Raw genomic sequence first — 13,962 nt, forward strand, 5'->3', positions numbered from 1 at the left:
CTCCGGTCCGCTTGACTCCCGACTCCGGTCCCGCTGATTTGTGACGCATTTAGAAGTTGGATAAATGCGACATGGCAGCTCAGGCCGCAGACAGGATTCGGTTCTGCTCCACATCTGGAACAGATCGGGTTTTACTTTGTGTAATGATGGGACCAGAGAATCCGGGCTGGGTTTCAGGCGGTCCCGATCCATTCCTGTCCCTGACGGGCCGAGCGGTCCAGCAGCAGCTCTGCTGTTTCTGGCTCAACTCTGAATTATTCATCAGAACTTTGAGTTTTGGGCAGAAGGTTCAAATCAGCCTTTCCCTCTGAGCGGTTTGGATCGATCCACTGCAGTGTGGACCCGGGCCCGGTCGGGATCAATAACCTGCTGTAATCTGACTCCCGGGCCAGAAGGCTGCGGCCGTCCCGCTGATCCACCAGCAGTTTCAGGTGAACCGAGCAGGAAACCCGATCGACAACACCAGAACCACATGCTACCGGTTAGCTCTGCTTTCCATTAGCATTGGTTCCCTCAAATCCACTGAATCTGGACTGGATGTAAAATCCAGTTCTAGAAACTGAAATCTGAGATCTTCAGGTAGAATTCAGATCTAAAAAAACTTCATTTATGCTAAATAGAAACTAACTTTAGTCGTAACTCGGATCATCCATGTTTCTTTGTTGTGGACAGTGATGCTGTGGGCTGGAAGGTTCTCCAGTAGCAGTCAATGTTCCAACAAATCTGGAACGGCCTCTGACTGAAGACTGTTGCTGTATGACAGAACAATATGTGATCAATATCTGATATTCCACATGACGACACAACCAGCTAGCTCTGCTAATCCGCCATAAGTAAAAAAAAGAGCAGACATCCTCTCAGATGCAGAGCGGCCACCGGGGGGCGCTTCTCCAGAAGCTCTGAGGCTGAACAACAAACTTCCTGTTTCCTTTTGTTTACATCGATCAGACCAACCAAGATGGCGGTTTTCGTCTCACTACTGGTTCAAACTTTTCCATCATTAGTAAAGTCCAGCTCAGATCTGGTTGTCCTGGCGACCGGTGGTCACATGACTTCTCATCACATCCTGATGGGTAAACTACATAAAATAACGACGTTTATAACAGAAGCCGCTCTGATTGGATGGTGAATGAAGCCCCGCCCACTGCTCTGCCAAGTTCGGCCCTTTGAGCCGTTTGATTGGACAGGAAGTTGGGAGCTTATCGATTCCATGTTTTATTTCAGTTAACTTCTGGAAAATTAAAATGTTTCTGGATTCAGAAAAATGTCTGTAAGTCCTGGATCTGTGCAGCCGGATCTGGATTTGATTTCTTCATGTTTTCATCACGTGACCTCTGAGCTGCTGAAGCTCGGCTTGGTTAGAAAATGCTGAAAGTGCTCACAGAAACCTTCCCGTCCACCGGCAGGACAATCCAGTTCAGTCTGGTCTGGTCGGTCCGGTCTGGTCAGTCCGGTCCAGTCTGGTCAGTCCGGTCTGGTCGGTCCGGTCTGGTCAGTCCAGTCCGGTCAGTCCAGTCTGGTCAGTCCAGTCTGGTCGGTCCGGTCTGGTCTTATCGATCTGGTCCGGTCCGGTCTGGTCAGTCCAGTCCGGTCCAGTCAGTCCAGTCTTATCGGTCCGGTCTGGTCTTATTGATCTGGTCCGGTCCGGTCGGTCCAGTCCGGTCAGGTTCGGTCAGTCCGGTCTGGTCGGTCCGGTCTGGTCAGTCCAGTCTGGTCGGTCCGGTCTGGTCTTATTGATCTGGTCCGGTCCGGTCGGTCCGGTCCGGTCCCCCAGTGTCTCTGCTGGACGCTCCTGTTTGGACTGAGGCTTCACATGATGATGATGAGGATGCTGCAGTGTTTCCTGATGAAGGCCACACCCACCTGTCAATTTCACACACCGAACCGCCCGAACGCTGGTCACACAGGATGTTCCTTTCAAAATAAAAGCTCCTCGAATGTTTTCTTCACAGCAACAATAAAATGTGAAACATTTAAACTGTTTAGTGAAAATTTATTATAAATTTTATGCTTCTTGATGTTTCTGTGATTTTTATTAAAATTCGGTTTAATTTTTCTTCTCAGTGTGCTGTAGTGTTTTTTATTTTTAGGCTGCTGTAATGATGGGACTTCTGATGAAAATTAACTTATTTTAGCTAATTTTCATGCTGATTAATGGGAATTGTTATTTAGTAGCAAACTAAACTAGTTCAAGTTAATGAAAAGATAAGGTTAGGAAATAAGTTTGCTTTAAATTGATGCTAACAATTAGCCAGTAGTGATGAGTAAGGTTGGAAGAAAATTTTTAGACAATTAAAAGATAAACAATCTTTACTTTGAAAAATGCAGTTTTGTCTTAATTGAGATTTTTTTATCAACAGGTTTCAGACAGACTGTCAGAACAAGGCAGGGATTGGAAACGCCTTTCCCTTTGACCACTAGATGGCAGCAGCTGTGACATACTGCACCTTTAAAACACGCTACAAAAAAATACAATTCATACAATCTACACTGAATTAATAAAGTGAGTCATGATTAAATGGATTTCCTCTCATCACAGAGCAGAACCTGCTGCTGGCAGAGCTCCTTCTACTTCCTGCTTCAGACTGAGGATCACTGAAGCTCCTCTCTCCAACATTTTGAAGCGATGTCACTAAGGTCTACTCTTAGTCTCGGGATTCTTGAAGAACACTGCTCCAGTCCGTCTTCTGACCAGCCCACGGAGGTAAAGATGGCGGCCGTTCCACACGGTGACTGTTTGGGTCTGATGATGTTCTGGTTGGGATTTCTGTCCGGGCACCGCTGCCTTCAGCAAACATTTGTCTTATGAACCCTGGCAGCGTCTCAGCTTGGTGGGTAGAACAGCAGTTCTTCGTCTTCCTCTCTGCTTTCAGGAAGCTGGCGTGGCGGCCATTTTACATTTTTATCATCCAGTTTTCTACCAAAATCTGGATGATAAATCTTCAGTTTTGCTCTCAACTAAACATTTTTGAAGGACAGTTTTGTTTACAGAGACTTCATAATTCATTTTATTTGTTGTTTTATTTACTTTGGATATTTAAAATGTCTTCCAGTGTTAAATGTTCATTAGAACTGAATGCGTTATTATGCTATTACCATGATATTAATTAAAAATGGTTGAAAAACAATTTTATAGTTTATCTGAATAACTTCTTGGACGATTTGTCATCCAGCATAATTTGTTATTGTAACCAGCCATAAAACAAGCAGCCACCGGAACACCGGTTACAGAGAAGACATGAAGCGCTTGGATTTTATTGTGAAAGTCCTACCGGAAGTGTCCGGGTGTATCTGTGCTAGCTTACCTGCGGAGGAAAGAAGGTCCGCTCCCATCGACGCTCCGCTCCGCTGCGGTTAAACTTCACTAAAAGCGGTCATTTCCTCCGCTGGAGCCGCCGCCATGTCCCTCACCGCCATCAGCAGCACGCCCTCCGGCGGCAGGTCCTCCGGGGACGGCGGCCTCAACCTGGGATACAGCCGGACTATCCCGGGACTGCTGAAGATCGGCCAGCTGGTGAGAGCCGCGCGCCGCGGGCTGGGCGGGGAGCGTCGAGCCTCAGCCCGGTCCGCTGGCTCCGGTACCGTTAGCTGGGGAAGCCGGCGGCTGTGTTTCTGATGAATTAATCTGTTTAAACTGTTTTATTAGAGCCTAAACTTTATTGCTTTTTTTGACCCAAACATGGACAGAGCTTTAGAAAGCAGGGCCTCGGGTTCTGGAAGCCCCTCATTCCCCCCATTGCATAGACAACTAGCAAGTTATTTCTGTGCATTTCATAATTTATCTTTTGAGGATTTTTTAAATTAGGTTTTCATGATAGTTTCTCAAAAGTTTAAGCCTTTTCTTGTGAAATCTGTTTGCTTAAGACTCCCACAGCATTGGGTGTAGTTCACTCTGCGCAGAGTAAATAATACATTAAATACTATTACATGGTGGTTACACATAAATAATAGGCTGATTTCTGCCACTGCTTGGAAAATGTCATTTTTTACAGTAAATGTAGTATTTATCAGTTACCCTTACAGTTAAAATAATACAGCACATTTAAACACCACTCTGTTTCAGAATCCATTTTTAGTTTGCTACTCCTGTAAGGTTAAAATTAATAATGCAAGCTAATTGAAAATGATGCTAATGCTAGCAGCTATGTTACACATGCAGTCAGCTGGTCATTTTTGGTTATTTTTTTATTTTAATTTGACTTTAATGTCATTTTTTTCTGTTCTCTCCCATTTGTTTTGTCTTTAGCAGTCTTGTTTTGTTTTCTGGTATTTATCTCTTATATTTTCTTTTTTTTAGTGTTTTTATTAATATTTCCTGTTAATTTACTGTCTTTCTGGTCGTTTGGAACAGGTTTTCTTCAGAACCGACCCGTTCTGGTGGTTTTTCTGGTTTCTCTGTGTTGTGGTTCAGCCTGTGTGTGTCTGAGGTTTTGCGGTTCTCCTCGGCCCGTTCTGGTTCTGGCGCTAACGGGCCGTGTTTTGCCTTCAGCTGTCGCTGCTCGTCGCCTTCCTGTGTGTCCGGCTGGCCCGCGGCTGGCCCAACTGGTACGCCTTCCAGTTCTTTGAGGTGGTGCTGCTCTGGTTCCTGGTGGCCTTCCTCATCTTCTTCCTCATGCACCTGTGCAGGCTGCAGGTGAAGATGCCCTGCATCAACTGGCCGCTGGCGGTGAGACGCTCCTTCTGCTCCCATCGGACCTCGGGGTTAGCGGCTGAAAAGCAGAGAAACGTCTCCGATGTTAGCTTAGACGCAGGAAACACCGGCTGGACCAGGTTTCAGTTTCAGGATTCATTCTAGTCTCTAAATATGAAAAAATGACTTTCTAAACGTCTGCATGGATTCATGCCTACCAGTGGCTGAGATGCCTCGTCTGGGTTGATATAAAAAAATCGGGAACAAACGGCAGCAGAAAGCTGAAAGTGCGAAAAATGCATTAAAACTGGCTCCACAAAACAACAGTCCAGCTCCCGTCCACTAGGGGGAGTCTAGAGTCAGTAAACATGCTGTGTAAACAAGCTGCTTTTCTATAATATAATAAAAACATGAAGTAAAGCGAACCTTTTCCTCTTTCGTCCAACTTCCTTCTGGACATCCCGTCTTTACCGAGCGTCTGGCCCCGACTCCCCCTAGAGGTCTGGAGGACTGCTGATGTTTGGCTTCTATTTCCTGCGGTGGCAGGCAGTTAATAATGCAGCAAACACACAAACCATGCAAACTCACTAACACAACAAAAACAAAAGCAACAGAAAAATGCTACAAATCGCAAAAACCACAACAAGTATAAAACATTCAAGTCCTCCAGACCACTAGGGGGGGTCTGGAGTAAGCACATGAATGATGCAAAATCCAAAACACAAAAAACAGCGAAAAGGTGCAGCTACAGAAACCAGAAGCAGAAGAAAATGCAACAAAGACCAAAACAGTGAGTTTAAAACGCTGCAAACAGAAATCCTCCAGGCCACCAGGGGGAGCCAAACGCCACATCAGATACCATAAAGATGGGATGTCCAGAAGAAAGAAAAGGTTTGCTGTACTTCATGTCTTTGAAAACACAGCTTCGTGTAGCTATATTACGCCCCCTGGTGGCCTGGAGGATTTCTGCTTTCATCCCTGCTGCAGCATCTTTTCTTCCACTTCCTGCAGCATTTTCTGCTGCATTTGTTTTTGGTGTTTTGAGTTCCATTCATGTTTTTGCAGCAGTTTTCATGATTTGCAGCGTGTCTGATTAGCATTGATAATAATCCAAATTAATCATTTCCAGTCTGGTGAAATATTCCAGCTGCTCAGACGTGAATTATTTGAACTAAACTGAGCTTAAAGAGTAAATCCTGTTTAAATATTTACTTCAGATGAACCAACTCGTCTGGTTCTGATCTTATTTTATCATAAAATGTTTGCAGGTTGATTCTGTGTCACAATTTAAAGGTTTAATATGAACAGAGTTTCTGTGTTTAGGAGTTCTTTCACTACTCTGTCGGGTCCGTCCTGATCTTCATTGCCTCCATCATCGCTGCGGTGAAATGTGGCGCCGTTTCCTCCCTGGTGGTGGCGTCGGTGAGTCACTCTGATTAAACAATGGCAGAATAACTCAGGCCCAGAAGGGACTTCCTGTTTCCTCCTGCTGCGCGTCAGCGGCTGACGGCGCCCCCTGCTGTCTGGTTGCAGGTTTTCGGGTTGATTGCGACGTTCCTGATGGTCGTCAATCTATGGACGTCGTACAGCGTTGCCTGTGGCCCAGCAGCCGGTATGTCCTCTCCTCTGATTGGTCAGTTTGTGTGAGTTAGCTCAACACCAGAGCGGAAGACAGCAGCCTGACATGGGAAGAGTCAAAGGTCAAGCCTCTCTAGAACCAAGATGGAGGAACCCGGACGCAGCAGATCGGCTGATTTTATGAAGTCGTAATCTGAATGTTTCACATCTAATTATCGTAAAGTTTGTCGAGATTTTAACGAGTTTTTTCTTGTTTTACGATTTCTGTCTCATTTTAACGGATCGGTCAGAGTGCATAGATCAGTGGACATAGAAGCTGTTCTGTTCATCTCTGAGCTAACGGTGACCCCACTGTGACCTCTTGGCGGTTTAACCGATCTAACTCGCCCGTGTTTTCTGTCTGCGTGGTTTTTACCCATCATGCTTTGCTCTCCTTCCTGCTGCAGGTGAACAGGAGTAAAAGTGACTCGTGAAAATGGCCGACGGCTGCTTCCAGCTCCACTTTTCTGCCTGGCAACAACCCATTCATCGAACCTGATTGGATAAAAACTGAATCTGGACCAAAACCGGCGAGCGGACCGGATCAGACGGACCGGATCATTTTATCTGAGTTCAGTCCAGTCCTGCAGCTGATCCGCGTCACGTTTTCTGTTTCAGCTTCATGTTTTCATAAAAAACCTCCCAGTTTGGACCTCAGGATGGCGCTTTTCAGGCTGCTGGCCAGCAGTGTGCAGCAAATCATGACTTCAAACCAAATTAAGAAGCAAACCAATGAATAAATCTAAAGGATCGTTTCAGTTGGTAATTTTCCCGAATCGTTGCGTTGACCTTTGTCACGCTTTGTGTCGATTTTTGGTGCTTTTAACTGAATTAACGTAAAAAATGGCGAACAGAACCAAAGGCAGCAGAACCGGCAGCCTGTTCATGTAGAGGATCACATGGAAATCTCTGCACTGATGAATTATTTATAACAAGCACACACTTATTTACAATAAAGCTGAAATATTACAAAGCACCAAATGTTGCATGGGTCAGAAACTAGACGAAGCACAGATGGAGAGAAAACGCTCACATGTACCAAAAATAAAATCCTGCATGTTTGTTATATTGGCTGAACAGAGAAACGAAAAGCTGAAGTGGATTTAAAGATGCTGAAGCACAAACTGAAACCTCTGATGGTTCTGCATGTTTTTATTAATCTGTGATTTCCACAGGGAACCGTCAGCATTGATGCACGACCCAAACCCAGATTCTACTCAATAAAAAACACAAAATACAAGAACCTGATAAAGTACAAATGGAACTAAAGAAATGATTTAAAAATGATTTTTCTTTAGGATGAAAAACTTGATAAATTGCCTCATCAATCAACCAAACAGCTTTCCTTTCATCAAACATTATTCTTTAATATTCTACTAATAATTAAATTATGTAAAAAATTGTCATCTAAAATTCTAACTAAAGTTCAGAAAGAGAAATGGCCTTATATAAAAATCTAATTATTTCACCAAACCTAATATCAGTTTTATTGAGTTTTTTACACAAACATTCAAAGGCCTTAAATTTTTGAATCTATGAAAGCAAAAGAAAAAAAAATGAGGAAAAAAAATCGGTTTTCTAATTATTTTACAGACTTTATAATTATTCTCCTGCATTATTAACTAACTGGATGTTGTTACTTTAATCTGTGAAAATAATTTAATAGTGACGTTAAAGACATTACAGGGAAGCTAACATGTTAGCTTCCCTTTGAAGACATTTAAAAATTAAAAAAGTAAAATTAACTTTCAGCATATTAAATCTGTGTATCTATTGTAATTATAGATGTTGAAAAAATCCCTCTTAATTTTTAGCTTTGGTTAAAAGCCTAAATTTGATTATGTTTTAGCTAAGTTAGCATAGACGCTAACACTACATAGAGGCTTCCTGAATGGACGCTAACTAGCTCTAGCTTGTCAGTTCTTTTAAAAAAGAAAGACTTTAAACATTTATTGATTTTTTAAATAAATATTTATAACCCGTGTGGTAAAATCTGTGCCAAAATCTGCTTCTCTGTAATTTTAGCTTGAGCTAAGTTAGCTTTGGCTAACATGTTAGGCTAATGCTAGCATAGTGAGCACATGCTGTGGATTATATTACATTATAAATGAGTAAAGACAAACTTTCCTTCAGCTTGGAGTCACATTACTTAATTGATTAAAAACTTTTAGGACATTTTAATGTTATTTTGTACAAAATGCATTTTTGCCATTAAGGTGTTTGATCAACTCTAGCTGCTGTTCAGCCTTTTAAAGATGGCTGTTGTTCCAAATAAAATCAGTTTCCTAGTTTGATCCTCTAACATGAACATCAGCAAAGCTAAACTTTGGTTTTTAATCCTCTCTGCTCCCTGAATCCAAAACATTTCATAAGTCACTCCTCCAGAACCAGAACCAGATGAAAACATGAGCAGAAACATTCCTGCCTGATTGATGCTTCCGTTTCCTCTGCACCAAATGGAGGATTCACATCTAAATCTGTTCAGTCTGAATGTTTCAGATCAATGGACACTTCACTGAACCAACAGACTGTTGTTTTTACTCTCAAGCTGCTGACTCAGCGTGTGATGGCAGCAGTCCTCTACGGTGGCCATCTTTCTCCTCCAACCATACAGAAGCTACAGAATCGGCCTGGACTTGGAGGCTACATAGAGTTTTCTTCTCAGACAATCTTTAGAAATGAATCAGATGTTTCAGCTCCAACCTGCATGTCTGAGTTCAACTCAGGTTTTCTGTCTGATCAGCTGCCTAGCATCACACGCTGCGTCTGCTTGCTAAAGCTAACTCTCCTTCACCTTATAGACGTTTCTGTGATGGGCCACAATGTTCATGTAAGCTGTAGCGTCGCTTCTTTGCTGCTAATCTGAGCTCTTATTTTGCTTTTGGAGCAGATGGATATGTCAAAGCTCAGTGGTGGGCACCACTAGCTAAAATATCAGCTGCACTAACCCTAAGGCACTAAACAAACACTAGTTTTGCTAATGCTAAAGCGATACATCACAGTGCTTAGCAGAAGCTAATGCTAAAGCGTTAACTTCAACCATTTTGCACTAAAGGAAGTGATTCTTTCACTCGTGGTTTGAGTTTTATAATTGCTGAGGTTTGCTAACTGTTGCTAATAGACTCTATTCACATTGACGTCAGACAACAGACGTTATGACTCGACAGGGTGTATCTTTACTTCCGGTGTGATTTTGCCTCGGGAAAACTGACTGAAAAATTCACGGATACTCATTATCTTAAGGATATAATAAAAGGTAAGGTTAATAACAACAGCATTTAGGTGTTAGCCGTTATCAATTATTGTCAAATTTACCATCCTCCTACTGTGTATAAAAGAAAGCCTCCGATCAGAGAGTAAATCAGCTAGCAGCAGCTTTAGCCACAGTTAGGAAAAATATACAGTGTTGTAACGTTTAGAGGTTCACTTTCTGTATCAACTTTAATAAATAAGCACCTAAAACAGAAATGCTATGTAATATTAGCAAGCTAAATTACCTTTCCTATCCTAGCATATCAACGAACAGCTAGAAAAGACAAAAACACATACCTTTATAGTCAAACAGGTGTCATTCAGAGAAGATTATGTTGATGAAGAAAAACTGTATGCAAATAGTGTCCAGAAACAGCGTTAACTCCACACAGGGGAACTGAAGATGCACCGCATCGAGTTATAACGGCCGCTCTCTGACGTCATGTGAAAACGGTCTATTCAGCCTAATCGGCAACAGGAGATTTTAACCGTTTACTTTTGAACTGCAATGCATTCTGGGTACAGCAGGCATTGGGTTATTAGCTGCACTGCGTCATGGGTGGAAAACGTGAGGAGTTTCTGGTTTCAGATTGTGATAAAAAAAATATATTCTGGAAAAATATGACAAATTATTTCATCCAAAATGAAAATGATTTTAACAGCTAAGTAAATCAGCGCTTTAGAATTTATCAGGAAAACTTAATTGAGGCAAAGCTAAGCAAGCTTAATGTTTTCAAAGTTAGCTAAAGCGCTAAGCTAAATGTCAGCTCCACTATTAGCTCATTAGCTGAAGTGTGCCCACCACTGCCGCAGTTTTATTTCTCTTTATTATGAGGCTCTGCTAGGTTTTATTCTTTTTCTTCTTTTTACCTGAAGCACTCGTTTGAATCACTGGAGAAAAAATATTTCAGCTGAATATTTAAGATTTTGTATTTCTATAGTTGAAACTTTTAATATTTCTGACTTCAGTGTCTTGTTATGGTTGATTTTTGATGATCTTTTTTCACTCTTTTGATATTTCTGCCTGGACGTTTTGCATGGATCCAGAAGAAACCTATCAGTTTGTCAGATTAGGCCCTAGCTGAGCCTGTTTACAGCAGAGCATCCAACCGTTCGTCCAACCAACCATCCATGACTGATTCTGGTTCCAGGCCAAACTCCACTGTTTACAGGATTTATTTAGTGTGTTTCTGCAGCGGAGGCGTCATGCTGTGGGACCTGAACGCCCTGCTAGCTAACGTTGTTCAGCTTGTTCTCCAAAGTGCCTTATTGTTCTGTTGGTGTCTGGATCGGTCCAAGGAGAACCGCAGGAACAGGCGTTGCACCAGATCACGACTCCTGTTGTTTTCAATGTTTTTCAAACCACATCCTGCAAGTTGTTGCATCTTTTCAATTAAAGTCTCACTGCACCACGTTGAGCCGTTCTGTGTCGATAATCTGGGTTATTTAGTCTGTCAGAGCAACCAGTTTATTTTTAAACTCATATTTTCATCATTTCATTTATAAATGTCAGCTAACAAGCTGACTAGCTTGTATACTAGAAAACCAGAAGTGGACTACCAAAATAAAAGCATGAACCTCTTCATGTCACCTCTTTGTTTCTTTTCTTCTCCAACATTTCAGTTTAAACGAAGGATGATCCATTTTAAAGGCCAACAGACGTTTACTGACGGATCTGCAGCGTCTAAAGGTTCAGTCTCAACAGCAGGTTCTCAGCTTTTATTTTGATAGTGCACTTCCGCTTATCAGCAATTAATATGTAGCTAGTTCAGAGCTAAGTATTTAGCCAGCTAACTTTTTAGCTCCAAAGTATGCAGCTTATTTAGTTACATTCTATGTACATATTTAGCTCTAATTCAGCTAAATATTGAGTTTGGAGCTAAATTCTTAGTTGTAAACTAAATATTTAAGCTAAGCTAAATATTAAGGTTGGAGATAAATATTTAGAAAATTAACTAAGTTCCAAATTATATATTTAGCTCTGATCTACTTGTTTATGTTGAAAATATGGCACGAAAAACGAATTCCATTGTTTTTCTCTAATACTAAATTTAATTTTCTGAGTAACTTTCCAAACAGCAGGCTGCTCTCCTCATTACTGATCAATAGTCTGAGTTTTGTCAATAAGTGAATCCATCTCAGCTGTCTGAAGGAGGAACTGAAAACATTTAAATGTTTTAATGACAACGGGACATTTGGATCTTAGAAAGTGGGATTTATGGAGGTGAAGAAGAGTTCCAGTTGATATCTTACCCTGTAATTAACATAAAACCACCAGAAAGTGAAGGATCCTGAAGCAGAACCCTGTGGAGCTCCATGTGAACAACTGGAGTCCGGCTGCAGATCCAACTCCATCCTGTTTCTTTCATGTGTCACAGGAACAGCAGGAGTGTTTCCGTGGGAACGAGTGGCATGTTCCTCCTCCACTTCCTGCTGCAACAGGAAGTGGAGCCTCATGGACGCTTCAGAAACTGGAGAAGAAAGTTTTTATTTCCGATGTCTGGTCGACGGTCAGCTCCATCGGAATAAACTTTATTTCCATTAGTCCTAGAAATTCATGTTTCATGTTTTTTAGTTCAAACCAGTAGAGTAATAAATTTTAAATTTCTAACAGAAAGATAATTTTATTCTGCAGATTTGAACTGATTTCATGCTGGTCTTCTGCTGCCCCCTGGTGGCGGCGGTCTAGTTTACAGCTTTATAGTGATGTTGGTTTATCTGAATAACCTCAGATATTGTTGGATAACCAACTGCTGGCGGCCTAAACAAAGCCCGCCACTGTAGCAACAGGAAATCTGTTCTAAACTGTTCTACTGTGGGTTTTAATGCAATAGAACATCTAAAAGCTTTTCAAAATCATTTATTTTTAAACTTTTTACTCTGATGGTTTCATTCCAGAACATCTTTTTATTTTACTCTGTAAAAGTTAATGATTCATTTTGTACTAAAACCTGAAAGTTTAGTTCAAAATTAAATATTTACTAAATATTTATGAAGTCATTTTTTGCAGTGCCAGAAAAATTTTTAGTAGCAGCAAAAAAAAAAAAAAAAAAGCTTCTGATGTTTCAGTTTGACTTCAAAGTTTATTTTTGGTCATTTAAAAACTTTAATTCATGTTAAGTTTTAATGTCTGAAACATTTAGGAAATATTTATTTTCACATCCTGGACAGGAGTGCAGTACTGCAGGGCGCCACCAGATGGCGGCAGCAGGCCGACATTCACCAGAGCAGAACCGGAACCGAACTGGTTTCTAACCAGTAAGACTTTAACTGGTGACATGATAAGGAACCAGCATCTGTTATTAACCAGTCAGGTTGCAGATTTTCTGGCTTTGACTGCAGGCAAGTGGCCCGACACGGTTAGCGCCGTGACCGAGTGGTCAGCCACCAACACCAACCGGGTCACATCTTTCCAGCCCAACCACGAGAAAAACTTTACAAATTATATTTGTAGATGTGAAACATTCTTACAGTACTTTGTTAATTGTTGAACTAGAAAAATATGACCCTAAGTAAAAAAAGAAGCGAAGAGCTGCCTCTCTCGCACCTACCTCCACCAGCACTCAGCATTCTGGTGGGGAAGCCGCGAGAGAGCCTGACGGACCCGCTGCATGCAGTCACTAATCACACCACTAGGTGGCTCCAAACAAACGTATTGATCAAAAATCTCATAAACACATACAACTCTTCAATCATTTTGATCAAAACTCACAAAGACACACACAAGCTTTTATCTCTGTTACATAAGCAATGTAAATATTTAGCTTGCTAATTAAGTATGTCGTTAGCAAGCTAAATCTTTAGCTTATAAAGACCACTTCTGCTGATTGGCAAGCCAATTAGCACGTTAGCTAAGTGCTACATATATTAGCTACATATTAGCTCATATGCTACATATATTAGCTACATATTAGCTAATATGCTACATATATTACCTACATATTAGCTAATATGCTACATATATTAGCTACATACTAGCTAATATACTACATATTAGCATACAAGCTAAAGATTTAACTCCAAGTTATTCATTTAGTTTGTTAAAATATTTTGAGTTCAACCAGATGAACCGGACAAACCGGACCCTTCCAGAAGCTTCCTCCACCTGATCGGATCGGCGTCAGGATTCAGACAGAAGAAGAAAACTGCAGAGTCATCTTCATCTCCAGCTTCAGGAGAGAACAGGAAGAGTTTAGAGAAGCAGATGTTTCTACAGGAATTCTGGTTCTTTCAAAATAAATAACTTTCTCCTGAATACCTTCTTCTCTCGTCCTTCATCAGTCAGGTTGCTGCTCTTCCTCAGCTCTCTGAAGACCATCATCATCAGGCAGGTCTGATCTGAGCATGCTCAGAACCATGTGCAGACGAAGGACAGGAAGTGCCTGTGATGTCAGACGGCGAGTCGAAGTTCAGAGACGTCAATCTGTGGCCTTCGCCTTCAACAGCTCCTCTTGCTCATCTCA

The 13,962-nt window shown here is 41.6% G+C and overlaps 1 protein-coding gene and 1 long non-coding RNA gene across 3 annotated transcripts; one reads left to right on the forward strand and one right to left on the reverse strand.

The window, feature by feature from the left end:
- The first annotated feature begins 3,279 nt into the window (after window positions 1-3,279).
- On the forward strand, window positions 3,280-8,208 carry cmtm7 (CKLF-like MARVEL transmembrane domain containing 7). 2 transcript variants are annotated; one of them, XM_015023507.1, is made up of 6 exons: window positions 3,280-3,514; window positions 4,490-4,545; window positions 4,627-4,666; window positions 5,954-6,052; window positions 6,164-6,242; window positions 6,655-8,208. In XM_015023507.1, exons 1-6 carry the CDS (start codon window positions 3,401-3,403, stop codon window positions 6,666-6,668), a joined length of 402 nt encoding a protein of 133 aa, XP_014878993.1. In that variant the 5' UTR covers window positions 3,280-3,400; the 3' UTR covers window positions 6,669-8,208. The 2 variants fall into 2 exon arrangements, with proteins under 2 accessions (XP_014878993.1, XP_014878992.1); XM_015023506.1 differs by having other exon boundaries at window positions 3,282-3,514; window positions 4,490-4,666.
- On the reverse strand, window positions 4,622-9,884 carry LOC106940703 (uncharacterized). Its single transcript, XR_001423173.1, has 4 exons — window positions 9,797-9,884; window positions 5,057-5,164; window positions 4,849-4,911; window positions 4,622-4,709 (listed from the first exon to the last, which is right to left on the reverse strand). It is a non-coding gene; the product is annotated as an uncharacterized LOC106940703 (long non-coding RNA).
- Between the last annotated feature and the right edge of the window lie 4,078 nt (window positions 9,885-13,962).

Source organism: Poecilia latipinna, unplaced genomic scaffold (assembly GCF_001443285.1).
Source record: "Poecilia latipinna isolate Pla-1442-1.1 unplaced genomic scaffold, P_latipinna-1.0 Scaffold3330, whole genome shotgun sequence".
NCBI classification, from domain to species: Eukaryota; Metazoa; Chordata; class Actinopteri; order Cyprinodontiformes; family Poeciliidae; genus Poecilia; species Poecilia latipinna.

Bases quoted from the DNA above. Each gene is read 5' to 3' on its own strand.
- cmtm7 (XM_015023506.1), top strand. From the start codon at position 3,401: ATGTCCCTCACCGCCATCAGCAGCACGCCCTCCGGCGGCAGGTCCTCC. The intron at 3,515-4,489 runs GTGAGAGCCGCG...TTTTGCCTTCAG, and splicing joins TGCTGAAGATCGGCCAGCTG to CTGTCGCTGCTCGTCGCCTT. The intron at 4,667-5,953 runs GTGAGACGCTCC...TTCTGTGTTTAG, and splicing joins GCATCAACTGGCCGCTGGCG to GAGTTCTTTCACTACTCTGT.